Source organism: Poecilia reticulata, linkage group LG12, assembly GCF_000633615.1.
Source record: "Poecilia reticulata strain Guanapo linkage group LG12, Guppy_female_1.0+MT, whole genome shotgun sequence".
Taxonomy (NCBI): domain Eukaryota; kingdom Metazoa; phylum Chordata; class Actinopteri; order Cyprinodontiformes; family Poeciliidae; genus Poecilia; species Poecilia reticulata.
Genome location: NC_024342.1, coordinates 9,044,662 through 9,070,051, shown reverse-complemented (window position 1 = coordinate 9,070,051; position 25,390 = coordinate 9,044,662). Strand labels below are relative to the sequence as shown.

Genomic DNA, 25,390 nt, shown 5'->3' with positions numbered 1-25,390 from the left:
CCAAAAGCCACGCACCACTCACCACGCGCTCCTCTGGCCTCACCGGTGTCCACAGCAGTCTCCCCCAAAGCATCCCCCAAGGACATTCTCGTGATAAATCAATTAATAAACGGCGACGCAAGTGTGATTTGGGATTTTAAGCAAAAAATGTGACTTTAGATGTTTAGAAAGTACAATTTTTTTTTACGGATTTTTTGCTTTAGAGTTTACTTTAAGCCTCAGTTGTCATGTTTTTGTTCATGCACTCTACAGGTTTAAAATGTTCCCTGCCTACTGAGACGTGCCTAAATGGAGGAAGATGTGAAGCCACCTCAAATGGAGATGGAGAGTGCAAGTAAGTGATGGAAAGACTCCCAGATAGAGAGAGAGAAAAAAAGTGATGTTCCAGATGTTACACTCCAAAACATACTTACACGCAGCTAGTATCGTGTATGTATTTCTTTAAATTTGTGTGGTCCTGGAAAGTGCATTTCAGTTGGAAAGAAAAGGGGCTGCAGGTTCCCCCCTTTCCATTCCAGCCTTTGAGAGGGTGCTGTGCCCAGCAACCGTACAGGCCCTTCTAGTTTCGCTCTACTCCTGTATTTCTCATCCAGTTCTTTTTTTCTTTTTTTCTTTTTTTTTGTTGCACTGCCCCTTACACACACTCATTCTCTCAAAAAATGAGAAAAACTTTGGAGAAGTGAAGAAATCAAAAGAGCGTAGACCCACAATGTTCAGAATGGGAAGGACAAAAGCAGTCCACCACTCTCCTCCCCCCTCCACAGCAGCCCATTAATGAATGCAAGACCCCCACAGCAGCAGAGTGAGAGGACGCGTCCAGCCTTAAATCTTGTTGTTCTGCTCTTTCACGGGCGACAGCTGGGGCTCGCCCGCCGCCCGTCACTCCATTGTCCCCGCAGTCAGAATAATGCTGTGTGACTAATCTGAGTGGGGCTTCCCATCATGCCACAGCCACCCCAGACACCTCAACACACACCGAACTCCTGCTGCCCACTCCCCCCAACCTTCCCAAAAAAGGCTTGTCTCCATCATTTTGAATCGAAAGCCCCCCTTCCTCACCCCCAGCTCAGTGCTTGTGATCTCCATTTGAAAGCCAGATGGCTGTGAAATGTAATTGGATTGGATGTCAAGAGAGTGAGATTAATTGGAATAAAGTGCAGAAATTTAAGGGCAAACAAGTGGGAAGAGGAGCATAGTGGCAGATTGGGATCTGTTTGTTTACTGTGGGCTGGTGTTATTAGTTTGCTGATGTGACTCCTAACATAGCTACATAATCCTTTTGCAGTCACTGAGTCAGTCAAAGCTCAAAGTTTGAATCCTGGAGATTTTATGTGACAAACAAGTAAAGAAGGATGTTAGTTTGCAGTTTTTGTAGCCAGAACAGGTGCATTTAAAAAAAAAAAAAGATTTATTTCCGTTGTGATTTCCAGCAGTGGCACAGTTTGAAAGAAGCTCAGAGGTGGCCCGATTTGCCCTCTGGGCATGTGGTCACGGCGGGCACTTCTCTGCTCTGTGGGGACAACAGGGAGCTATTGAAGAGCCTGCACTGCTAGCCTGGGGCCACCAATTCACAACATCTAATCTGCACGCTCCACACACACACACACACACAGACCTCCGCACGTGTGCACTCCCTGGCACACCGAAACTCTCCCTCCACCCTTACAAAGCTCCTATTGTGGTCACCATCTCTGCTCGGTCTAATTAAAAACAGGCAGGATGAGGGCATCACTTCACCAACCAGCACTCTCTCCTTCCTGGCTGCTTTCGTTAATCATCCATCCCCACACAAAGCCAAGCAGCGATCAGACCTGGGATGCACTTAGAGAATCATGGGCGAGAGCCCGGCATCGACTCACCATAGGAGTTTCCAAGTTGTCATTGTTTTCAAGTCACACTCGCAAACGCTGGTGCCTCATCAGCGATGGCAGATTCACCCAGATACTGTGTGGAAGGCCTGGTTGGAAAGTCCACATGTGGTTAGAGAAACGGAGACGTGTCCGCACATTGAAGTCAAAAGGTACCGACAAAAGGGGCTAAATGGAAGAAAAAAGTTTATAAACGACTTAACACCTCATGCCACCTATTCCACCAACACACACACACACACGTAAGACACCCATTGCATTTTGTGGTTTTTGCTGCTCCGTGTGAGCATTTGATGACACAAATTTGAGTACTGAGATAGATCTAAATCCTCCTCCAGCACAGTTCCCACGGTTGAAAGATTTGTAGTGGATAATAGAATGGAAATGGTCAGATATAATGTTTTTAAAATTGTCTTTTTAATCTTTTTCACATAACATCGACAAACTTCTCTGTATTCATAAAATCACTGAGATTTTAAGTGATAGTCCAACAAAGATTATTTTATTTTACCTTTATTTTTACAGGTGGCAAAGGAGAAAGAAAAGGACACGTGGTTTCCCAACATATAGTGTGCATTTAAATTTAGTCAGCTTAACTTAAACTCCAGGTTGACTTAATTCTGTTACCCCTAAATAAAATCTAGAGTAATTAATTTCCTTCAGAAGTTTCCTAACTCATAAATGGAGCGCTGCTGTGTGTGACTACATCTAAATGTAGCTGTTCTGTGAATACCTCTGAGAGCCACAAAAAAGGATGTTTTCCTCAAGTACAAGTTGTAAAAATAGCATCTTTCTCTTTTTGTGGACATGCGTCATTCCTTAAACCAAACTGTGCTCAGTGCTTGGTTGTATATTTATGTGTCTGATTCAGATCATGTTCAGCTTTTGTTTGTAAGTGCTCTTGTTTCCTGCCTCTGTGCAACAAAGATGCTGAAGTTTTCTAGGCATTTGGCAATGCCATAGTCACAAATGGAAAGCGTAACGCACTTTTGGCATGGCCTGGTCATATGATGCAAAATAAACATGTGACTCAACCACAGCAAATCATGAATTCCACCACTGTCAGACTGCACTCTCTTTCGGGGATAATTCCTCCTTTTTTTTTGCTGAATTTATGTTTGTTGCTTGACAAACAGGTTTCTTGGGTTTTTAACTAAACAAAAACAAAATGTTAAACATTTGGTTAAAACCTAACAATGGCTCTCTATGTAGCACAAAAAAAACACAGCTTGGTGTGATTTAACTGCAGTGAAACAGCTATAACATACGCCTGTGAGGGGGAAACACAAGGTTGTGACTCTGAGATTCAAGAGGTTATTTGAAGGTCTGGGGCTTCCTGTTTCTCATGGTGCTTGGTAGCTGACTGCCTCTGTAGGCTGTGTGAAAGCACAAGATGAAGGGCACAGCGTTCTGTGACTCAAATTCAGTTTCCATTGGTGGGACAGTAACAAGGGCATGGAGAGGCTGAAAGGGTTATGACCCCAAAACTCACATTCGTGTCATTTACGCTGCTTGGGAGGAAGAGACTGTTTTGGTGCTTTAAACACTTCTGACAGAAATACAGTTGAAAGCAGGAAATAGCATCCAGACTGTGTGGGGCTAGTGTGATGAACTTAGGCAACTTTGGCTGGTGCTGTGTATCAACAATAGCACATCTCACTTAAGAACACCACCTTGAATGAGTCCCTCACCACTCAAGAGATGATTTGCCCTTCCGCCAGGAATGCTGCTCTTCATTTGTCTTCCTATAGGATTACCAAGCAGGTCTCTGTGAAGGCTCAGCTTTGGAGCATGGGAGTGCATGACGGGGTTAAGTGTGGTGACTGATGTTTTTTATTGGGTTTAAGGCTTCAAGCCTGCCACTCCCTCGGTTGGTTCCATTCCCAGGATGCCAGGAACCCCTCGAATGCAGACGAAATGAAGGGTTTGGGGTACCAAAGAGAAAGAATCAGTCTCTGTTACGCTGAAATATTTAACATGAGAAATGTTTCCCATATTTCTTGTTAGTGTGGCTTTTAAGTGGGCTACTCTGGATTTACTCAGAGCAGGGCAATCAAAGCGGTGCTGTCAGAAGACATAGATAAGAAGCTATTTCATTCAAGTGGGCTCTGAAAGCTCACATTCGCCAGCTGAGGCTGTCAGAAGTAGAAATGACACTTCAAAAATACACTCAACCTTGAGCAAGTCCTTGGTCACGCCTTTATTTTCTTTAAGTTTTGCTTCAGAGGAGTCAGAGATTATTTTACTTATTAATCAGTAGTTCTCTGTGTTTACTGGAAGATCTTTAAAAGATTTACTTTGAGTCGTTAATCACCATTTTGAGATGAATGTATATTTGTTTGGCATTAATAGAAGTGTGCCTTCTTTAATTTAAGCTTATAAAGACGACTCACAAGTTGATGCAGAGTTAAGTCAGCTTAGCAAAGAGACATTTGTAAAAAGCTTTAAATTGCATGTTGTCTTCTGATTCTAGACATCCCACTTTGTATATCTATTGTAAAAGGGGAACTGCTACATAGATTGAGCAAGAATGAATTTCTTTGTTCCCCTTAAATCAGAGCTGGGAAAATCTTATATGTAATTTGTTTGGGCCAGGGGTCACCTTAAGTTAAACTCATTACCCAACACTACAGAATGAACAACTTTATTTTTAAATTATCCCTGCCTGATCACCTGCTGACTGTGCATTTAAATGTTATTAGCTTCACAGCTTATTTGTCAGCTGACAGGGTTTTACTAAAGCAGTCATTTTTAAGTATCCTCATTTGAAATATGCTAATGAAATGTAGAATTTAATTTAAATGATCCAATGTTCAACTTGGATCATTTGAAGTTGGTACAACCAAGTCAATAATGTGCTGTCAGAAAAACAAGGTTCACTGCACTTACACAACATTTAGCTAAGTGACTAAATTGTGTAAGTATGTTTTTTTTTTTTTGCAGCGAACATATGTATTTTGAATAGAGTCTATTTGCCTACAACATATAAGGTATCACTTCTCCAAATCAATGGGTTGTTTAAAGAAAAGGTAACTAAATAAAACAAGAAAATCTCTGTTGAAAGAAAGCCATAAAATAAACATTTGTAGTTTGCTGTTATTCCTGTAGTGGCTCTAAAACCAAGCAGATAGCGTAGGGACACTCACTTTCTCAGCTCCTCTCACTATCACATGCAAGGCGCTCCTGTCTGTAATTTTGCAGCTGAAGCCCCATGCTAAGCTGCTGTATGTCCGTACACTCTCGACCACAACTGGGTGGAATGATATGAGTTGGCTGTTTGAGGTTTTATGATGTCATTTTTGTCACATCTCTAATGCAGCTTCCCGTCCTTTGGTTTTTATATTTTGCAATAAATACTCCAGTTAAATGAGTTAAAAGTTTTCCATAATCAGTTAATTTCTACGTTTCTATAGCCAAACCACATTATTAATTTCTTGGTCTTACACAGATGTGCACCCCAGGGGTCAGATCTTGACTAATGATTTGTTACATAAAAAAAACAAACAAAAAAAACCATCAGGACCCCTTCAATACTAGAGAGAGGATTGAAGATATACTTTATAAGCAGCAGGAGAGAAAGTACAGGAAGTTCACACGTGCACGCTTACTGTATGTTGCCCTCGACCTCCTCATACATTTTTTCCACAGCAGTGGCATTTTCCACTGCACAGTCGGGCTGGTTTTGTGTCGTATGATAAAGTCACCCCCAGAAGTGACAGATGGCAGATCGGGCCCAGTGGGACAAGAGCAGAGAGGGGAGAGAAGGCAAAGAGGCCGTCCCACACTCACAAAAGTGCTTAGGGTCAGAGGTCGGGGAAGCATCTGCTCCGGCCTGAGGGGACATTGCATCGTCGGGAGAGACCTGTTGCCGTGGTGTGTGCTGCTAGTCTGCTCAGCCTGTGGGTGGATCTTTATCTCTGAATGGGGTGACTTCACGACAAAGAGGATCTGTTACAGCTATTTGGTGTGTGCTGATGCAAAAAAAACCCCGGAGTGCAAACATTCTGCTTTAAAGGAGGTCTGCTGCATTCTGCTGAGTGAGAATTCTTACACCAAAACAGTTGACTTCTCTCCTGAGTATCCAGGATGTTTTGATAGTGAAACACAAAAAAAGAAGCAGGAAACCTCAAAGCAGCCTCAAATACCTTTTCAGTGGTCTGACAATTGCAACTGTCTGGACTTTCTGTTTGTGCACGAAGGACTGTTAAACCCCCTCGACTGGTCTCACCTCGCTAAGTCAACAATCAGAGTTTTAGCAGTCTTGTGTGACATAAGGAAAGGGTTGTAAAACCAAACTGCTGTGACTAGTAAAGGAATCCCTGCAGGAAAGAAGTCAAGATGCAAGTTGATGCTGAGGTAGTAACCAAACGAGAGGGAAAGAGGATGCTGGGTTAAATGAAAGGAGAACAGGTAGGCAAGAGAGGAATTAGGCCCGGATTGAGTGGTTTAAGGGAGTTGAAGCGACAGAAGTTGCAACAGCTGACTTCACATGGGTCCTTTATGTCCCTGGAGGCGAGGTTGGCTTTTCAGTCCCCCCATCTGAGAAGAGGACAGGAGGAGGGGGGCCCTGAAGGGGATAAGGGGACAGGAGGACGAGGAGGAGGAGAAAGGAAAATGGGAGGAGGAGGAACCCTGTCCAACAGCTGCCTTCATTAACATGCGCACCTGCTCCCTGTGGAGATACTCGGAGGCCAACAGATGCCCTTTCTTACACATAAACACTCACGCTCGTGTGCACACTGTCGCACAAGCTCCAATTCAAACATAAACACGTTTTTTTCCCCGCTGACTTTAATTTTTCCTTCACGTGACAGACGGGACCTTACGTCCACACAAGTGGCATGTAAAACATGTAAGGATTTTGTAAGTGTGAAATCAAAGTTAATAAACGGCTTGATGCCTTTTCATTTGTGGAATCCGTCTGTAGCGATCTGCTGAGAGGCGTGAATATTTTTCATTACTGCTGGGAACTCGGTGTCTTTATTCCAACGATATGTTAGAGAGGGCCATGAGACGGATGGAGTAATTGTTCGTGACTAGATCGGATGGAAATATTAGAGAGCTTAGGGCCTGAATGCAGCGCTGCATGGGGGACATGCATAGGCGGCACAGTCGCCTTGATCTCTACAGTCATTCGAGATGAATTTGGACAGCGTGGGGGTAAAAGGTAGATGGGAACAAGCAGTTATGGCTGGACTATTTAGCGGTGTCTGTTGTACCAGTAGAATGTGTTTTCAAGGTTCTGAGAGGGCCTAATCCGGAGAGACACACTAGAACAACATGTCGTCCATGTTCAGTCTAGGTTGGGGAGAAAAACTTTTATCTCCCCCCCCCCACTTCCACCCTTCTGAAAATCTCCTTTTGTTTGGACGTTTGGTCCCATGATTTTGTCAGAAAAAGATCCCAGTTTTATAATCTTCACCGCCTCCTCCCTGTCTTTTCACAGGTGTCCCAGTGACTACGTAGGGGATCGGTGCCAATACCCAAGCCCCTGCAGCCCGTCCCCCTGCCGCAACGGCGGCGAATGCCATGCTGTCTCCCATGGCAACACATTTGATTTCCACTGCGTGTGCCGCCTGGGTTTCACCGATAGGTTGTGTCTGACTCCCAGGAACCATGCTTGCATGAGCTCCCCCTGTCGCAATGGAGGAACGTGTGACCTCATCAGCCTCAGCAGCTTCCGCTGCCGTTGCCCACCAGGATGGTCAGGTATGTGACTAGCATCAGTTTCTACTCTATTTCATTTTAAACTCTCATGATTTACTCACCTCTTTCGTTTGTTTGCCCAGGTAAAACCTGCCAGACTCCAAACCCATGTGCTTCCAATCCATGTGCAAATGGCGGCCAGTGCTCTGCTTTAGATTCCATGTTCAAGTGCACCTGCCCCGCCAACTTCCAAGGCCTAACCTGCAAGCAGGACATTAACGAGTGTGCCCACAATCCGTCTCCATGTCTCAATGGTGGCTTCTGCGTCAATGAAGTTGGCTCTTACCACTGCCGCTGTCCTCAGGAGTTTACTGGTCAACACTGCGAGACCCTTTACTCCCCTTGCAGCCCCTCACCATGCCAGAACGGAGGCACATGTGTCCAGAAGGGAGAAACCACCTATGACTGTAGCTGCCTCCTAGGTAGGTGTACTGAGATCTCGCAACATTAAAATGCCAAATTTTTTTGTCGAAGTGGAGGTTGTCAGGTGAGCCATTATCCGGTTATTGCATGGATATAATTTCACTCTGAATAAGTTAAATCTACTTTTATGAGGAAGTAAAGAAGGAAATATTTCTGGGGTCAACTAATGATTGTGCTAACCAACATCTCTCTGTCAGAAAATCCATCACCTTTAAATCATATAGCATTTTGGATATAAAAAAATGTGACTAGATGTAGATACACTGTGCAAATACCATGGCTAACCATTGTTGCTAATGAAAGAAGTGTTCCAGAATGCTAGTCTCAGGCCATTTCTGATTCAAACAGTTTTTGCTTTCATGTCCCAGCCCTAAACCTAATTGTAATTCTGACACCCAGCCTGACACACAAACTAAAATTGGAGAATTATAAAGTATTTCTTTATATTTGAAAAAACCATGAAATAAAAAAACATTTCAGTGTCTTTTGACAGCAGCAACACCTTTGAATGGAATTGAGCAAGCTTAAAAACAAATGTACTTGTGAAACTTTCAGTGGAATATTCTGCAATGATTATGGCTGCTTTAAAATAAAGCTTAAGATTTGTGAAATGATTTCTCTGTTTGTGAAAACAAACAAATGTCACCTTTGTTTTTGTTCATTGTTTCACCATTAGACGTGTGTTTACAAGTGAGTCTGTCTGTCCTGTTAGAGCTCATTGGGTTTGCGTTTTAGTTTGAATGTTTGTTTTTCCTTTAAAAAAATATTTGACCTGAAAAGCAATGTGTGGTGATAAGATCTATTGGGAGGGGAGCGTAATCTTTGGGTTACCACACTTTCTGCCAGCCTCCACTGGCAGGATATAGTCATGCAGACGTTTCCTTCTGATAATGAGCAACGAGCCCACAAAGCAGTACATCACACTACCTGTAGATATACACACCCCATTGATTAGGTCACATACGGAAAACAATACCTTGTTTTTCACTCCATTCAAACCAATCTATCTGCCATCTTTATTGTTTGGGTGCTCAAAGCTGTTACAACATTGTGGTTAGTGTTGTTACAGTTTGGTTAGCTCGGCCCCTCGACCCACGTTGAAATTTTTTCATGCTGCATTTACTTGATTTGTGCACTCCTTGAAACATTCAGCTTTTAAAAAATCTTATTGTCTTCCGGTGATCAGCACAGGACGCATTGTTTAGATAAGCAGATGAAGGAGGGATATTGAGGGGTTGTTGTGTGTTAAAGTTTAATCCGTGCTGTGTGTCTCCCGTTGGGGGGGCCGGCGCTGGAATGCGTTTAGATTGCAAAGCTGCACGAGCACCTGCAGAGCTGTGGGTTGATTGTTAATCAGACTGTAACACGCTCACTCGAGGCTTTGATGTTTGAGGAGGACACAGGCTGTACTGTCAACTCGAAGGCTTTAAAACAGTGTGCCACACGGATATGGAGAGCTTATCGTTTTATGATTGCTGTGATAAGGATAGGAAGGAAATGTGATTATTAACCACATCTAAGTGGTCAAGTATGTCTTCGCCATACTCCACTTTGTCTAAGCGCTTTTGGTCGTGTCTCAATCTTTTCAGGCTTTACAGGCCAGCACTGTGAGCACAACATCGATGACTGCCCGGCACACAGCTGTCAGAATGGTGGCGTGTGTGTGGATGGAGTCAACACCTACAACTGCCAGTGCCCACCTCATTACACAGGTTATCTCATTCTTCATGTTATTTTTTGAATGCCCACCTTTGTAGTTGAAATAGAAGTAGCTACTGTAACATACAGAGATCTTATGCTCTGCTTTGATAACCCAATCAGGTCAGTATTGTACTGAAAACGTGGATGAGTGCGAACTGATGCCCAACGTATGCCAAAATGGAGGAACATGCCACGACACGCACGGCAGCTACCACTGTGTGTGCGTCAACGGCTGGACGGGCGACGACTGCAGCGAGAACATCGATGACTGCGCCAGCGCAGCTTGCTACAACGGCGCCACCTGCCATGACCGCGTGGCCTCCTTCTTCTGCGAGTGTCCACATGGGCGCACAGGTAAGACTACTGCTAGTCCTGCTTTCAGGACTCATTCTGACAACAAGCTTCGATAAAAAGAGATTAAATGTGGTGCATTTGGTCATACAGGTTTGCTGTGCCACCTTGATGATGCCTGCATCAGCAATCCTTGTCAAAAGGGCTCTAATTGTGACACCAACCCGGTAAATGGCAAGGCGATATGCACCTGTCCCCCGGGTTACGCAGGATCAGCCTGCAACCTGGACATCGATGAATGCTCCCTTGGTAAGTTATAAAGCTGGTTTCACAAATGTCAATTTTTTTCTCTGTTGTTGCACGGGGGTAGCACAGGGTAAATTAATTCTTGTATGTTGCATGTTGTAGGTGCCAACCCTTGTGAGCACGGTGGTCGCTGCCTCAACACATTAGGCTCTTTCCAGTGCAAGTGTCTTCAAGGGTACGAGGGACCTCGATGTGAGATGGATATTAACGAGTGCATATCTAATCCCTGCCAAAATGATGCCACCTGTCTGGACCAGATTGGAGGTTTCCACTGCATCTGTATGCCAGGTGAGACAACATTTAGTTTCTTTTTCTTGTGTTGATCATTAAAATTGTTGAAAAGGTGACATAATTAAAATCAGGAAGCAGAACTCGACATACAAATGAATAAGCATCTAGAAAGTGACACTTTCTGTTGTGGTGTGTTGACAATAACAAAAATGTTAAATCCAGTTTTATACTAGTTAGCGAAATTACATATTCAAACTATATAATTGTTCTCTTCATGTTTTTAGACATTGTCAAAGGAAGGAAGTTTGACCACTTATTTTATGGTTTCAGGATATGAGGGTGTGTTTTGCCACATTAACACGGATGAATGTGCCAGCCAGCCTTGTCTCAACAATGGAAAATGCATAGACAAGATCAACTCATTCCATTGCGAGTGTCCAAAAGGTGAGATGACAAAAGAGAATATGTATAACATTGTCCAAAACGGCTTTTAGAACTCATGTGAAATTAAAACTGAACTGATTTAAACCCTTTAGAGAGAAGAATGAGTAATAAAAGAGGGCATCATTAACCAATCTATCAATGAGTATAGCACACATTGCTCACAGACTGAATGTTAATGATTTACTTCTTCTAATGGTTCCTCTGAATACTTTGTGGGGAGACTGGACAATGTGGACCAGGCTGCATGAACATTAGCATATTTGGCGGGCAATGCTTAGCGCCAAAATTTGGGGGGCAGGGATTGGTTTAGAGCTGGTGAGTTGGGGGCCATTGTACTGTGACTTAAACTAAAGATTTCCCTGCACAGTAAAAGCTGGGAAGAGGAGGGGGTAGAGTGGAGTTAGCATTGTGGAATGGTTTGTAAAGACTTTCAGCCTCCTGCAGACCCACTTCAAATGCAAATTAACTTATCTGTGAAGCTTTTTTTTCTTTTTTTTTTTACATTTATGCATATTTTATTGTTAGCTGAAAATATTGCAAAACATATTTATCTTGATTTTTACACACCTGTACTGAGTTTTGAAACCAAACATTGATTATTCTGTCTTTTTAAAAACAATTGCAGGATTTTCAGGAAATCTGTGTCAGGTGGATATTGATGAGTGTGCCAGCACACCCTGCAAGAATGGAGCCAAATGTACTGATGGACCCAATAAGTACACGTGTGATTGTGCCGAAGGTACTTTCTTCAGATGCAAAATAGCATTTTGTGTCCTGTTGAGATAAATGCAATACTTAATAATTACTTGGAAAATTAATAAAATAAAATTTTTACATGATGTTTGAAGTAAAAAAAATAATCCAATTATTATTGCATATTTTTGTGTTCTGTTGAAATAAATCAAGCACTTAAAATACTTTCTAAATTCTTATATTAGTCTGTGCTTAAACTTGAGATAAACAAATAAATAAATAAATATGGCAAGCAGTTGTTCAATTGAGTTATATTTTATAATTAAAATATGAAATATAATTTAAATTAATTAGATATAAGGCAAATTTAAAAAAGTTGAAAATGTAATAAAAAACAGACTATAACATTGTTTAGCAATTTTCTTTTAAAGTTAATTCAGCATAAGTTTAATTATTTGTTACACTTTTATAGTACCTCATTTAGCATAGTGTCGTGCAATTTGCAGTATAGTATTTCATATGTGTTTTGTTTATAAATACATTTGTGTTCTTCAGAGGCAGCATTTGTTAAATAATTAATTTCTTATGTTAGCATATAATATAAAAAAACAAACAAAAAAACAACAACTTATTTATAGAAATAAAAATAAAAAAATAAAATATTTTTCAATTATTGTTCATAACTATTTTTACAATATTTTTTATTTGGTTAAATAATTTACTTTTGTCTTTCAGGTTACACAGGGCAGCACTGTGAGATTGACATCAACGAGTGCTACTCTGATCCGTGCCACTACGGCACATGTGAAGATGGCCTGGCCTCCTTCACCTGCTACTGCCGCCCCGGCTACACCGGCCGCCTGTGCGAAACCAACATCAACGAGTGTCTCAGCCAGCCGTGTAAGAATGGAGGCACTTGCCAGGACAGGGAAAACTCGTACTTCTGTTCCTGCCCCAAAGGCACTGCTGGTGAGAAAACCGGACTAATCTTCTCATACTCCTTCTGAGAAAATGTCCGTAGGTTTTTCATGTCTTCTCCAACTTGTTTTGTCACACACCAGGGTCCAACTGTGAGGTGAACCTGGACGACTGCAAGAGCCAGCCTTGCGACTACGGGAGGTGCATTGACAAGATCAATGGCTACGAGTGTGCGTGTGAGCCGGGTTACACAGGTGAGTGGCTGGATGGAGTGTACAGGTGCAGGGGGCAGGGTCCCCTGAGCTTTGGGGGGGGCAGGTTCGACAGGTGGCTGCCGGGTCCGCTGCTGTGGAACAATGGTGTCAGGTTGCTTGTGTGGGACAGACAGCCAGAGAGAAAGGGAAGACTACCCCCCAGAACCTGATCCATACACACAAAGATCTAACTTTGTTTGCCTTCTGAAAAGACTGCGATGTTAAGCATGGAAAGAGTCTGTAAAGTGATCCCACAAAAACAAAAGAGACTGGCTTTTAATCACATATCAGATGCTTGTTAGTGTAAAAGTGCATTTCCAGTCATTTATCCATAAGGTTTCACCAAAGGAAGCAGGCGACTTGTCTTCATTCCTTTTGCTGCTCACCAGAGCTGGTTCTGGCTGGTAGCTGCTTTGTGATTATTTCACAAAAGAAGCAACAAGGAGGCAACAAGTGTGTGTCTGCGTGTGTGTGCGTAGGTGTGTGTGTGTGTAGGCTGCTGTGCATGCCTCCTCCCAATCCTCTCCACCATCTTTTTGTACTCATGGGGTGAGTGTGGAGGGAACAGCAGGACTGAGACACAGAGGGACAGAGGTCTATTGTGACCAAATATCAGGCAGTTGGGCCCTCCCCTCCTGATTGATGAAGAGCAAAGAAGGAGGGGTGTGTAGGCCAGGAGTGGGAGATCAGAAGTGGTGGTGGGGAAGGAGGGTGGTTAATTGTTACTTGGGCATGTTTTAAATGGGTATGGCCTTCTGTCCTCGTAAACAGTCCTGGTTGAGGTTATTTCTTCATGAAATGGGAGGGGGGGATAGGGAGAGTGGCCTTGCCCCCGCCACATACACACACATGCACACTCCCACTCTCTTGGCAGAACCTCCCTCTTTCAGATCCAGCTTCTTCCTATTCAGCATGGCCCCATTTAATCAATGGGTAGAAGTAAAAAGGCCTCCAGGGGCCACGAGGTTGGGTACACACTCGAGCTGCTGTTGCTTCTGCTTACTGAATGCCAAAAAGGAGACTTTATTTCGCCTTCATCCAAAAGCTGCACTGACCACGGAGTACCATGGAGAGCATATTTTGCAAGATTTAAAGGATACCACACCAGACAGCAGCTGCTTGCCTTCTTTAATGATCCTTGAGAGTGCTTTGCTTGGGGATTTAGATATTTTGTCAAGTTTCAACCAAAAATATTTAACATATTTTAGTTGAATTTTTTAGATAGATCCTTACACATTGGTATATAAATAAAGGGTTTTTTGAGAGAAAGAAAAAGGAAACATGTTAAACCCCACAAAAGCCAAACTTGTCATGCTATCTTCAAATCCCGCTGTCTTGGTTTTCAGGCACAATGTGCAACATCAACATAGACGACTGTGTCATCAACCCCTGTCACAATGGTGGCACGTGCATTGATGGCGTCAACAGCTTCACATGCATCTGCCCTGAGGGCTACCATGATGTCACCTGTTTGTCAGAGGTGAATGAGTGCGCCAGTAACCCTTGCATCCACGGCCGATGTCAGGACCTCATTAATGGGTGAGTGGATGTGAAGTTTTAAGAAAAAAAATCAATAACACCAAAGAGAAAGCAAAAAAATCCTTACTTTTCATTTAACGTCTTGTGAAGCTATAAATGTACCTGCGACTCGGGCTGGAGCGGCCACAACTGCAATATTAATAACAACGAGTGCGAGTCCAACCCCTGCATGAACGGAGGAATATGCAAGGACATGACCAGCGGGTACCACTGCACATGCAGAGTTGGCTTCACCGGTCAGTTTCAACCTTTCTTTCCACTTGCTTTTCACTGGTAGCAAAGGGTTGCTAATCTGGTGAAAATCTAACCCAAATGTCTTTTTTACAATCCTGCCACTGTAGGACCTAACTGCCAAACTAACATCAATGAGTGCGCTTCCAATCCCTGCCTCAACCAGGGAACCTGCATTGATGATGTGGCTGGATACAAGTGCAACTGTTTACTACCTTATACTGGTATGGCACAGAGGGGCTTATCTTTCACTCTGGGGTCAGACTATTTCCTGGATTCTTAACATCATGAATTGCTGTCTCAGCTTTGCATGCAGGTCTGAAAGCATAAAGATAGTCTTTCAGCTTCCTCACAGAGGTTTTGTCCTTTCGTATCCTGTGTTGTCTAAGAAAACACCAGCTAACAACAGGGATGCCTGTTTTTGGCGTCTGTGTGTGGAAAGATCTGCTTGTCTGTTTGGCAGGGATAACACAGGGAATGTGTTTTGGAATAACAAAGCAGCTAGTTTCAGCAGCAGACGTGCACTTCAAGCTTTGGTCTCTCTTCTGCCACGTCCTGTTTCCTGTCTAAGATCAAACAATAGCAGGAAACAGGAAGGCCCTTTCTGTTTGGTTAAGTTGTCATGGAAATGGATAAGGAAGTGGAATGGAAAATGGAACTTAGAAACTAATGTTTTAAACTCTACAGATCATGGAAGATATGTAGAAAACATGTTTTTTTTTTTTTTTTACCATTTGGAGTTAGACATTGATGTATGATGGTTGAAGTAATTGCTGCCTATTGTTAACTATTGCTAATGGTGATGCTTGTTTTGTTTCTAGGTGAAAACTGTGAGACTCTGCAGGCCCCCTGCAGCCCCAGGCCATGTAAAAACGGAGGAATATGTAAGGAGGCTGAAGACTATCAGAGCTTTTCTTGCATCTGCCCTGAAGGATGGCAAGGTTTGCAACTAATAGCATTTGTGTGTATAGTATGTGGCTGTTGGTTCATCTCTCAGTTCATCGTTTTACTTATGCATATCCCATTGATGTGTTTTTGTAACAAAAGGTCAGACTTGTGAAATTGACATCAATGAATGCGTGAAGAGCCCTTGCCGCAATGGTGCTGTGTGCCTTAACACCATGGGTGGCTTTCAGTGCAAGTGCCAGCCAGGTTACACCGGTCAACGGTGTGAGACGGATATTGACGACTGCAAACCAAGTAAGCTAATGACCTGGAGCATAGCAGGTTCCCTTCTATGATTTAAAAGTAAAAACAGTAACACTTTATTTGAAGGGGTGTGCATAAGACTGACATTACACTGTCATAAACATGACATAACAACTGTCATGAACATGAAGAAGTCTTTATAAATGTTTATGACAGTTGCCATGAAGGGTCATTCGGAAAATGACACTTGTAATGCAAAGTTGCTCTGAAAGTTGTATTACAAGGACTATTAAAAGTGCCAACTTTGCATGATTTTGTAAATAATGACAATTTAATGCAGAGTTGCCACTTTTAATGGATTTTCAATGCAACTTTTAGAGGAACTTTACATTAAAAGTATTGTTTACCAAATGACACTTCATGACAACTGTCATAAACATTCATAAAGACTTCTTTATGTTCATGACAGGTGTTATGTCATGTTTATGACAGTGTCATGTCAGTCTTATGCACACCCCTTCAAATTAAGTGTTACCGTAAAAACCTTGCCTAACATCCACTTTGCTGCATTTCAGATCCATGCAGTAATGGAGGACTTTGCCGCGATAGTGTCAACAGGTTTACGTGTACCTGCCTGCCCGGGTTTCGTGGCAGCCGGTGTGAGCACGACATAAACGAGTGTGAGAGCAACCCTTGTAAAAACGGGGCTAATTGCACCGACTGTGTTAACAGCTACACCTGCACCTGCCCACCGGGCTTCAGTGGCATCAATTGTGAGATCAACACCAATGACTGCACCGACAGGTAGGGTGCCTAATTTAGTAATTCTACCCATCTTAATCTACGGAAACATAGTTTTACTAATAATCTGATTGGGTTTTCCTCGCTTGTTGTGCAGCTCTTGCTTCAATGGTGGAACTTGTGTGGATGGGATTAACACCTTCACCTGTCTGTGTCTGACTGGATTCACTGGAAGCTACTGCCAGTACGACATCAATGAGTGTGACTCCAAACCATGCCTCAATGGAGGCACCTGTCTTGATGGTTATGGGACTTACAAGTGCACCTGTCCTCATGGCTACACAGGAGTCAACTGTCAGGTAGGCTAACATGTTACGAAGGCGGTGTGATACTTACCAGAAATGGCAAGTTGAGTCTTAGATTTGGACTCAAATTGCAAGTTAAGACAATGAACATTAGCTCTTAAGTTCTCTGCAAATTGAAGTAAATCTTCTGATAATTATAACTATTCCATATTCAGGAATTAAATTAGGCTTAAGTATGAAACAAGGCACAATCCAAAAACTAAAGAAATTCAGTGTTATAGAAATTAACTTCTGGATATTTCTGATACTTGCAGTCTATATTTAAATAGTTTCTAAAAATGCATTTTACATACATTTCATTTTTCAGAGTCTTGTGCGCTGGTGCGACTCTTCCCCTTGTAAAAATGGAGGTTCTTGCTGGCAGCAGGGAGCCTCGTATACCTGCCAGTGTCAGACTGAATTTACTGGCCTCTACTGCGACATCCCCAGTGTGTCATGTGAAGTCGCTGCCAAACGGCAAGGTATGATAATTCATATCACGTGCCATCGCTTTAATCCTCTACTTGATTAAGTCTAAAGCCAGGTGTAAGTGATAAGTTCCTTGAGTCATTTCTACTTTTCTTGGTTCCAGGTGTTGAGGTGTCTCAACTGTGTAGGAACTCGGGCCAGTGTCTGGATGCTGGAAACACACATTACTGCCGCTGCCAGGCTGGCTACACTGGGAGTTATTGCCAGGAACAGGTGGACGAATGTTCACCTAATCCTTGCCAGAATGGAGCAACCTGCAAAGACTATCTTGGAGGTTACAGTTGTGAGGTAAAGGAAATACATTACAACAGTATTAAGTGTTGGCAATCTTACAAGGGTTTATTGTGCTGTACTTGATGATTTAAATAACCAAATGTACTTCTGCTTTTTTTATCAGTGTGTCCCTGGTTATCACGGTGTGAACTGTTCAAAAGAAATCAATGAATGTCAGTCTCAACCCTGCCAGAATGGAGGGACCTGCATTGATCTCATTAACACCTACAAATGCTCCTGTCCTAGAGGGACACAAGGTACACGTTTGCAAATTAAAAGCAAATGCTTTTCAGATATGCAAGGGCTCAACAGGTGTAATAGTTATTTTTTCTAAAGCAATGCATCTATCTGCAGGTGTCCACTGTGAGATTAATTTGGATGACTGCAACCCTCCCAGCGATCCACTGACGAATGAGCCCAAATGCTTCAACAATGGAAAGTGTGTAGATCGCATTGGGGGCTACCAGTGCTTGTGCCCGCCTGGTTATGTAGGGGAACGCTGTGAGGGGGACGTTAATGAATGCCTGTCTAACCCTTGTGACCCCCGAGGGTCATATAACTGTATCCAGCTTCCCAACAGCTACCGCTGTGAATGTAGAACCGGATATACAGGTACGGATGAGCATTGTTTTTTGCGTCCTCGGAAACTGATTGTGTCGATGTCCAAAAGAACAGCTGACAAACTTCTAACGTTTCTGCTTTACAGGACAACGTTGTGACAAGGTGTTTGATGGCTGCAAGGGAAGGCCCTGCAGGAACGGAGGAACATGTGCCGTTGCCAGTAACACGCCTCATGGATTTATCTGTAAATGTCCACCTGTAAGTGCTGCTAGAACGTCTAGTTACAGTTGCTTCTTATACAAATCCTAACCAGTGATAATGATACAAATAATAAACTCTTAATGTTATTATATTTTTCCGTAGGGCTTCACTGGGTCTTCTTGCGAGTATGATTCTCGCTCCTGTGGCAGTCTGAGTTGCAGGAATGGTGGTACATGTGTGTCCGGCCACCTGGGTCCACGTTGCTTGTGTCCCTCAACCTTCACCGGGCCCGAGTGTCTGACTCCCACTGACAGCCTCTGCATCTCAAATCCCTGCTACAATGGAGGCACTTGCCAGATCACCCCTGATGCTCCCTTTTTCCAGTGCAGTTGTCCCAGTAACTTCAATGGCCTCCTTTGCCACATACTGGACTACTCCTTCGTCGGGGGGTTTGGCCGGGATATCACACCGCCTCCAGAAGTGGAGGTGAGCTGTGAGATTCCCCAGTGTGATGAGTGGGCCGGTAACCACATCTGTGACTCGCTGTGTAACAACCATGCCTGTGGCTGGGACGGAGGTGACTGCTCGCTCAATTTTGATGATCCCTGGCAAAACTGCTCGGCTGCGCTGCAGTGCTGGCGATACTTCAACAATGGCAAGTGCGATGGCCAATGTAACAGCCCAGGGTGTCTCTATGATGGCTTTGATTGTCAAGGACAGGAAGGGCAGTGCAAGTAAGTCTGAAAATAAAAACTGTTTTTGAGAATGAGTCATAGAAAATGGCTGTGAAAAATCTAACAATTTTTTTCTGTGTTTTTCAGCCCTCTTTATGATCAGTATTGTAAGGATCACTATGCTGATGGTCATTGCGACCAAGGCTGCAACAATGCAGAATGCGAGTGGGACGGCCTGGACTGTGCTAACAACATGCCAGAGAAGCTAGCAGATGGTCATTTAGTTCTGGTTGTCCATATTCCCCCAGAGCTGCTTAAGAACCGCTCTTCATCCTTCCTCAGAGAGCTGAGCAACGTTCTCCACACTAACGTAGTGTTCCGCCGTGACGCAAAAGGAGAACCAATGGTCTTTCCTTACTATGGCAATGAACAAGATCTGGTGAAACACAATGTGCTGAAGCGCTCTGCAGAAGGCTGGCCTGAGTGGACTTCAATGCCATCCAATGTTTTGGGTCAGGTAAAGGAAAGTGTGTCCTCCATGGTCAATCGGCGGAAACGGAGAGAGCTGGATCCCATGCAAGTCAAAGGGTAGGAAGACAACAGTTTTAACAAAAACTAGAATGTGTTAGGACTTTGAAAAAGTAGTCACTGCTAATTTTCCAACCCACTTCTGCTCACAGATCGATTGTATATCTGGAGATAGACAATCGTCAGTGCTACCAGCAGTCTACTGAATGCTTCCAGAGTGCAACAGATGTGGCTGCCTTTCTCGGAGCACTGGCCACCAGTGGGAACCTCAATGTTCCCTATATTGAAGCTGTAACAAGTATGTCAGATTCAGATTTATATGTAATTATATACAAAATGACTACTAAATCGAAGTTCAACATGTTGAATTATATCTATCTCTCTAGGTGTGAAACCTACTCCTCCCCCTACAGAGTTTTTTCCCGTGTATTTGGTATTACTGGTGTTGGCCATTTCGGGTTTCATATGTCTCGGTGTGATAGTGGTTCAGAAGCGGCGTCGAGAGCATGGCCAGCTCTGGATGCCGGAGGGATTTAACGTATCAGAACCCAGCAAAAAGAAACGCAGGGAGCCATTGGGAGAGGACTCTGTTGGACTGAAGTAAGTGGATTTCATATTTTGTTGCATCTCAACACAATATTGATTTACTGGTGATCTAATCGCTTTTTTTTTTCATTTTAAAGACCTTTGAAGAACTCAGACAGCAACCTTATAGATGACAATCAAACTGAATGGGGAGATGATGATCCAGACTGTAGGCACTTCAGGGTAAGATGAACAGTTAGTTTATGTTTGCAGTTTTATATTTATTAAACAAACTTTATTCATTTAATCACTTGCAGTTGATATTAATCCTACAATGATCTTTACATTCCTCAGTATGAGGAGCAGGCGATGTTGGATTTAAGTGATCATACAGACCAGAGGAAATGGACCCAGCAACACCTGGATGCAGCTGACCTCCGGATAACATCCATTGCACCCACACCTCCTCAGGGAGAGATTGAGAATGACTGCATGGATGTCAATGTCAGAGGACCAGGTATGTTTGCAAAAGTGAAAATACATAGTATGACCAGCTTGAGTAAATATACTACAATTTCAGGGTATTGCATCGTTTTACTCAAATGCCGAATCCTACATTCATTTTCAGATGGTTTCACGCCCCTGATGATCGCCTCCTGCAGCGGTGGAGGACTGGACACCGGCAACAGTGAGGAGGAAGAGGATCCGTCGGCAGAAATAATCACAGACTTCATTTACCATGGAGCCAACCTCCATAACCAGACCGATCGAACGGGTGAGACTGCCCTCCACCTGGCCGCCCGTTATGCCCGCTCAGACGCCGCCAAGCGCCTCCTGGAGTCCAGCGCAGACGCCAATGTACAAGACAACATGGGCCGCACCCCGCTGCATGCTGCCGTGGCTGCGGATGCGCAGGGAGTTTTTCAGGTAGCTTGCTCATTCGTCCAGAGCCCCACATAGCTTTGGGCTTTCACTCAGTCTATCAGCTGAAATTCCTTTGCTAAAGAAATTTGTCTCTGCGCAGATTTTAATCCGAAATCGAGCCACCGATCTTGATGCCCGCATGCATGACGGAACAACGCCTCTGATTCTGGCCGCGCGATTGGCTGTTGAGGGCATGGTTGAAGAACTCATCAACTGTCACGCCGATGCTAACGCCACTGATGATTCTGGTAGCTAAAGTTTTATCATCTTGTAATCTGCACAAACCTTTATACATGCCCCATTGTGTTTGGGAGTTATGATAAAATATTGTAATGTAAAAATCTTTGCAGGAAAATCTGCTTTGCACTGGGCTGCTGCTGTAAACAACGTGGAGGCTGCTGTGGTGCTGCTGAAAAATGGTGCCAACAAAGACATGCAGGACAACAAGGTACGGGAAAACTAGGGAAACTATTTACAACCCTTTGACGTTAGTTCAAGTAGCACATCACAGTGAAGTGGAAGGAAATTTGTACACGGTCTTCACATTTTTTTTTTCTCGCAAATAAAAACCTGAAAAGGGTTACATTGATTTGCATTCAGCTCCCTTTACTCTGATTGCCCTAAATAAAATTAATGCAACTAACTCCCTTCATGTAACCAGATTTCACTTGTGTGCAAGAGTCTCAAAAAAAGGTGATTGTTGAAAGTAGAAAAAAAAGGAAAGTGTCTGGTTTGCAAGAGAAATGCTATGAGTAGCAGAAAACCAGTGCCACACCAGTCCCTTGGTGAAATATAGTGGCTGGGTTGTTCATTGGAGAAAGGAAATGTCATAGTTGATGGCAGCAAGATGGTTGGAACTAAATACAGGGGCAATTACTTGCCAATTAGGCACTACTTATCCATCCCCTTAATATTCCAATAAAATGCAAATAATTTTATTGGTATCGTATGACAAAATGTAAAAAAGTTTTAGGGCTATGAACACTTGTGAGGCACTGTACTATCTGTTTATGTTATTTATTGCTTCCAACTGAAGTTTCTGGTGTTTTGGTTGTTTTTAGGAGGAGACACCGTTGTTTCTCGCAGCCCGTGAAGGAAGTTATGAGACGGCTAAAGTTCTTCTGGAGCACTTTGCCAACCGCGAAATCACTGACCATCTCGATCAACTGCCTCGAGACATTGCCCAGGAGCGCATGCATCACGACATAGTCCGCCTGCTAGACGAGTACAACGTGGTTCGTAGTCCTGGGCTGCACAGCGCCACCTTGAGCACCTCCACCCTCTCCCCTCCTCTCTGCTCCCCCAATGACTATCTCAGCAACCTCAAGCCGACCCCCTCTGGGAAAAAAGTTCGAAAGCCGAGCTCCGGTGGGAAAGGAGGGAAGGATGGAGGTAAGGATATAAGGGTGAAGAAGAAGAAGCCAATGGATGGGAAGAGTAACTTATTAGACACAACAGCTGTTCTGTCTCCTGTTGAGTCACTTGAGTCGCCCCATGGCTACATGTCCGACGTGGCCTCTCCTCCTATGCCATCACCTTTCCAGCAGTCGCCGCCTATGTCCTTAAATCACCTTCAAGGCAACGGGGACTCCCACACAGGCCAGATTAGCATAGGCAAGGATATGAGTTGCATGTCATTTGATCCCCCCCGCCTCACCCACTTGCCTGTGTCCAACCCCAGTAGCCAGGGCACAACATCTGTGGGTGGCAGCAGAGGAGGCCAGTGCGACTGGCTGACCAGGATGCACCCGGGTGTGAGCCAGTCGGGAAGCTTCACCCAGGGGCCGCCGATTACACACAACATGATGGGTGCCCTGCACGGCGTCAGTACTGCCACTTTGTCCCAGATCATGGGTTACCAGAATTTGCCAACCAGCCACCTGGGCTCAGCCGTGCACATGATGCAGCAGCCTCGCTCCAGGCAGCTGCAGCACCAGAACTCAAATTCCACCACCGTCGGCCAAAGCCTGAGCCAGAGCTTCCCGAACGTTGAGCTGAACGGCGCTGACATGCAGCCAAACGGTGGCTCTGGCCGCTCGGTTCCCATCCACACTGTGTTGCCACAGGAAACGCAGATGCTCGGCACCCAGTTTCCAACTCCTCCCTCCCAACATAGCTATACAGGACCTATGGACAACACACCTAACCACCAGCTACAGGTGCCTGACCACCCATTTCTAACCCCTTCCCCTGGATCCCCCGACCACTGGTCCAGCTCGTCCCCACATTCCAACTTGTCCGACTGGTCAGAGGGCATCTCTAGCCCGCCAACAAGTATTCACTCACAAATGAACCTAATTCCAGACCAATTTAAATAGAGACTTTCATGCACAGCAAATAGAAAAAGAAACACAGATTCTGCCAGAAACATTTCGCAAGACTGAAAACTTTTTTTTTATCAGTTTTTGAACTAATAGGATAAGTTTTAGTTATTTTTCTATTTATTTATGTGCTTTTTGACCTAAAAGAAAAAAAAATTATATTTATACTTTTTTTCTAAGAATGAGAACATTAAAAATTGTCAGAAAGGAGTGTATATCAGAGAGAAAGCCTTCTTGATATGAACACTGGTTATTTATTTGTTTCATGTAGATATATTCACTGGATTTATTTTGTGCTTTTCAACAGTTTTACACAAACAAATTTTATTTGTGGGTAATGGTATGTTTTATGTTTGTACAGGCCTTTCTCACCAATTTTTATAGAATTTTGTTAAATGTTCAGTGTTAATTATATATATATTTTAACCTTCTTTTGCCTTTTCTGGGTTACTTGTTTTGCTACTGAACTACATTTTGATAAGTCTTATCACTGAGTCTGTGTTAGACATCAATTTAATATATTTATATAACGTGTCACCTTCCCTTAAAAGCTTGTTACACTGTCTTATCTGAAGCGGAAAGCAAGAGGCAGAGTAGTAGACCTAAGAGGAGTTTGAGATTTCTTTGGACCTTTTTAAGCAAAAAAAAAACTAACTAATATTTCTTAGTGGTTGAAAGACTCTGAGCTTTCTTTTTATTCAATATTGGTCTGGGCTGGTGCTGAGTTGTTGATTTGTGATCATGTATGATGCAAGGATTGCCTCTTTGTCTCATATTGTTTTATGAATCATTGATTATGGTTACCGTGTTTAACCTGTCAAGTGTTAAAATTGCAGACCTAATGTAGAATGTCAAAATGTTACATTTGCCACTACTTTAAAAAGTGCCAGTGTGATTTTTTATTCGTTTTTCTTACGAAAAGCAAAGTACTTTTTTGAGATTTCTTGTAAAATTGTCGTTAAGGTGCAAAAATTGTTTGTAAAAGTAAATGGGACCTTTGTGTGTTTAATGACACCGCCCGCTCTTTAGAAAGGAGTGTGTTTTATGGTGTCTACATGTCATATTTTATAAACTAATTCAGAGGTAAAGATGTTTTTAAGATAAATAAGTGTAACTGAATCTTCATGCACAGTTGTAGTTTGGGAAGAAGAAATATTTCCAGATTAAAAATGTTGTAAATTTGTCATGATTGAATAAAAAGATATGATCAAAACTAAAAAAAGTATAAATTTTTCTTTTTAATATGTGTGTTATTGTGTTAAAAGTAAGTAGACAGCTGCATGCCAGATGTAGAGTTACCTGGGTCATTTGTTTGGACCTCATCCCCCTGGAAAATACAATGGAAAACCTCAACGTGGGTGTGTCGTTGCATGTTAATTACAAAAACGATTAGCTAAAAATCAGCAAATGGCAGTAATCAAATAAAAACAGCACATAACACACAAAAGAATTGTAGATTTCTTAGCGAGAATATCCCAAGCTGTGAATATACAGTATATAACACCCCAGTTCAAACCATCTGAAGAAAAGGAAAAAAAAAAGAGTATGACAAAATTGAAAACCTGCCAAGAAATGGCTGTCCTCTTAAATTGGCATGGAGAGCACTTCTTCACTCCACAAATCTGGTCTTTTTGTGGGAGTGGCAAGAAAAATTTAACTGGAGTGAAATGGGGAAAACGAAGTCCTCAGAAGTAATACTCAAAGTTTGCCACAGCCATGCAAGGGATTCCTCAGTTACATGGCATAAAGTGCTCAATTCAGATGAATTAAAATGTAATTCATTAAAGAAAATTTAGGAACATATGCTCCAACCATGAATAAAAGAGGGAAATAAAACATGAAATAATGGTTTGGTTTTTAAGAGGAATAGGCTTAGTATGTGGTTATGGGGGATATCTCCAAGTGATGTAGTTTTATATATGGTGGTTTTTCAGTAATTAGGATTTTCAGAGTAAAAAATAACAGGACGACCTCCACTTGAGGTCATCCTGCCTCAAGTGGAGCAGTTTAAGTATCTGGGGATCTTGTTCACGAATGAGGGAAGAAGGGAGCGGG

At 43.0% G+C, this 25,390-nt stretch overlaps 1 protein-coding gene across 1 annotated transcript in view; it reads left to right on the top strand.

The window, feature by feature from the left end:
* notch1a (notch receptor 1a) overlaps nucleotides 1–23,985 on the top strand; it is a 24,965-nt gene extending 980 nt beyond the window's left edge. The window contains exons 2-34 of the mRNA XM_008423696.2: nucleotides 253–334; nucleotides 7,315–7,577; nucleotides 7,658–7,996; nucleotides 9,587–9,709; nucleotides 9,819–10,052; nucleotides 10,143–10,298; nucleotides 10,398–10,583; nucleotides 10,857–10,970; nucleotides 11,596–11,709; nucleotides 12,399–12,632; nucleotides 12,725–12,835; nucleotides 14,182–14,374; nucleotides 14,465–14,610; nucleotides 14,716–14,829; nucleotides 15,427–15,546; nucleotides 15,653–15,805; nucleotides 16,330–16,558; nucleotides 16,653–16,854; nucleotides 17,168–17,321; nucleotides 17,432–17,616; nucleotides 17,726–17,858; nucleotides 17,956–18,213; nucleotides 18,308–18,420; nucleotides 18,526–19,097; nucleotides 19,185–19,625; nucleotides 19,718–19,863; nucleotides 19,952–20,165; nucleotides 20,249–20,333; nucleotides 20,445–20,607; nucleotides 20,719–21,017; nucleotides 21,115–21,262; nucleotides 21,365–21,462; nucleotides 22,076–23,985. Of these exons, the coding sequence (XP_008421918.1) occupies nucleotides 253–334; nucleotides 7,315–7,577; nucleotides 7,658–7,996; nucleotides 9,587–9,709; nucleotides 9,819–10,052; nucleotides 10,143–10,298; nucleotides 10,398–10,583; nucleotides 10,857–10,970; nucleotides 11,596–11,709; nucleotides 12,399–12,632; nucleotides 12,725–12,835; nucleotides 14,182–14,374; nucleotides 14,465–14,610; nucleotides 14,716–14,829; nucleotides 15,427–15,546; nucleotides 15,653–15,805; nucleotides 16,330–16,558; nucleotides 16,653–16,854; nucleotides 17,168–17,321; nucleotides 17,432–17,616; nucleotides 17,726–17,858; nucleotides 17,956–18,213; nucleotides 18,308–18,420; nucleotides 18,526–19,097; nucleotides 19,185–19,625; nucleotides 19,718–19,863; nucleotides 19,952–20,165; nucleotides 20,249–20,333; nucleotides 20,445–20,607; nucleotides 20,719–21,017; nucleotides 21,115–21,262; nucleotides 21,365–21,462; nucleotides 22,076–23,332 (7,379 nt within the window). The 3' untranslated portion in view covers nucleotides 23,333–23,985. The remainder of the gene's footprint in view (nucleotides 1–252; nucleotides 335–7,314; nucleotides 7,578–7,657; nucleotides 7,997–9,586; nucleotides 9,710–9,818; nucleotides 10,053–10,142; nucleotides 10,299–10,397; nucleotides 10,584–10,856; nucleotides 10,971–11,595; nucleotides 11,710–12,398; nucleotides 12,633–12,724; nucleotides 12,836–14,181; nucleotides 14,375–14,464; nucleotides 14,611–14,715; nucleotides 14,830–15,426; nucleotides 15,547–15,652; nucleotides 15,806–16,329; nucleotides 16,559–16,652; nucleotides 16,855–17,167; nucleotides 17,322–17,431; nucleotides 17,617–17,725; nucleotides 17,859–17,955; nucleotides 18,214–18,307; nucleotides 18,421–18,525; nucleotides 19,098–19,184; nucleotides 19,626–19,717; nucleotides 19,864–19,951; nucleotides 20,166–20,248; nucleotides 20,334–20,444; nucleotides 20,608–20,718; nucleotides 21,018–21,114; nucleotides 21,263–21,364; nucleotides 21,463–22,075) is intronic.
* Nucleotides 23,986–25,390: the final 1,405 nt, after the last annotated feature.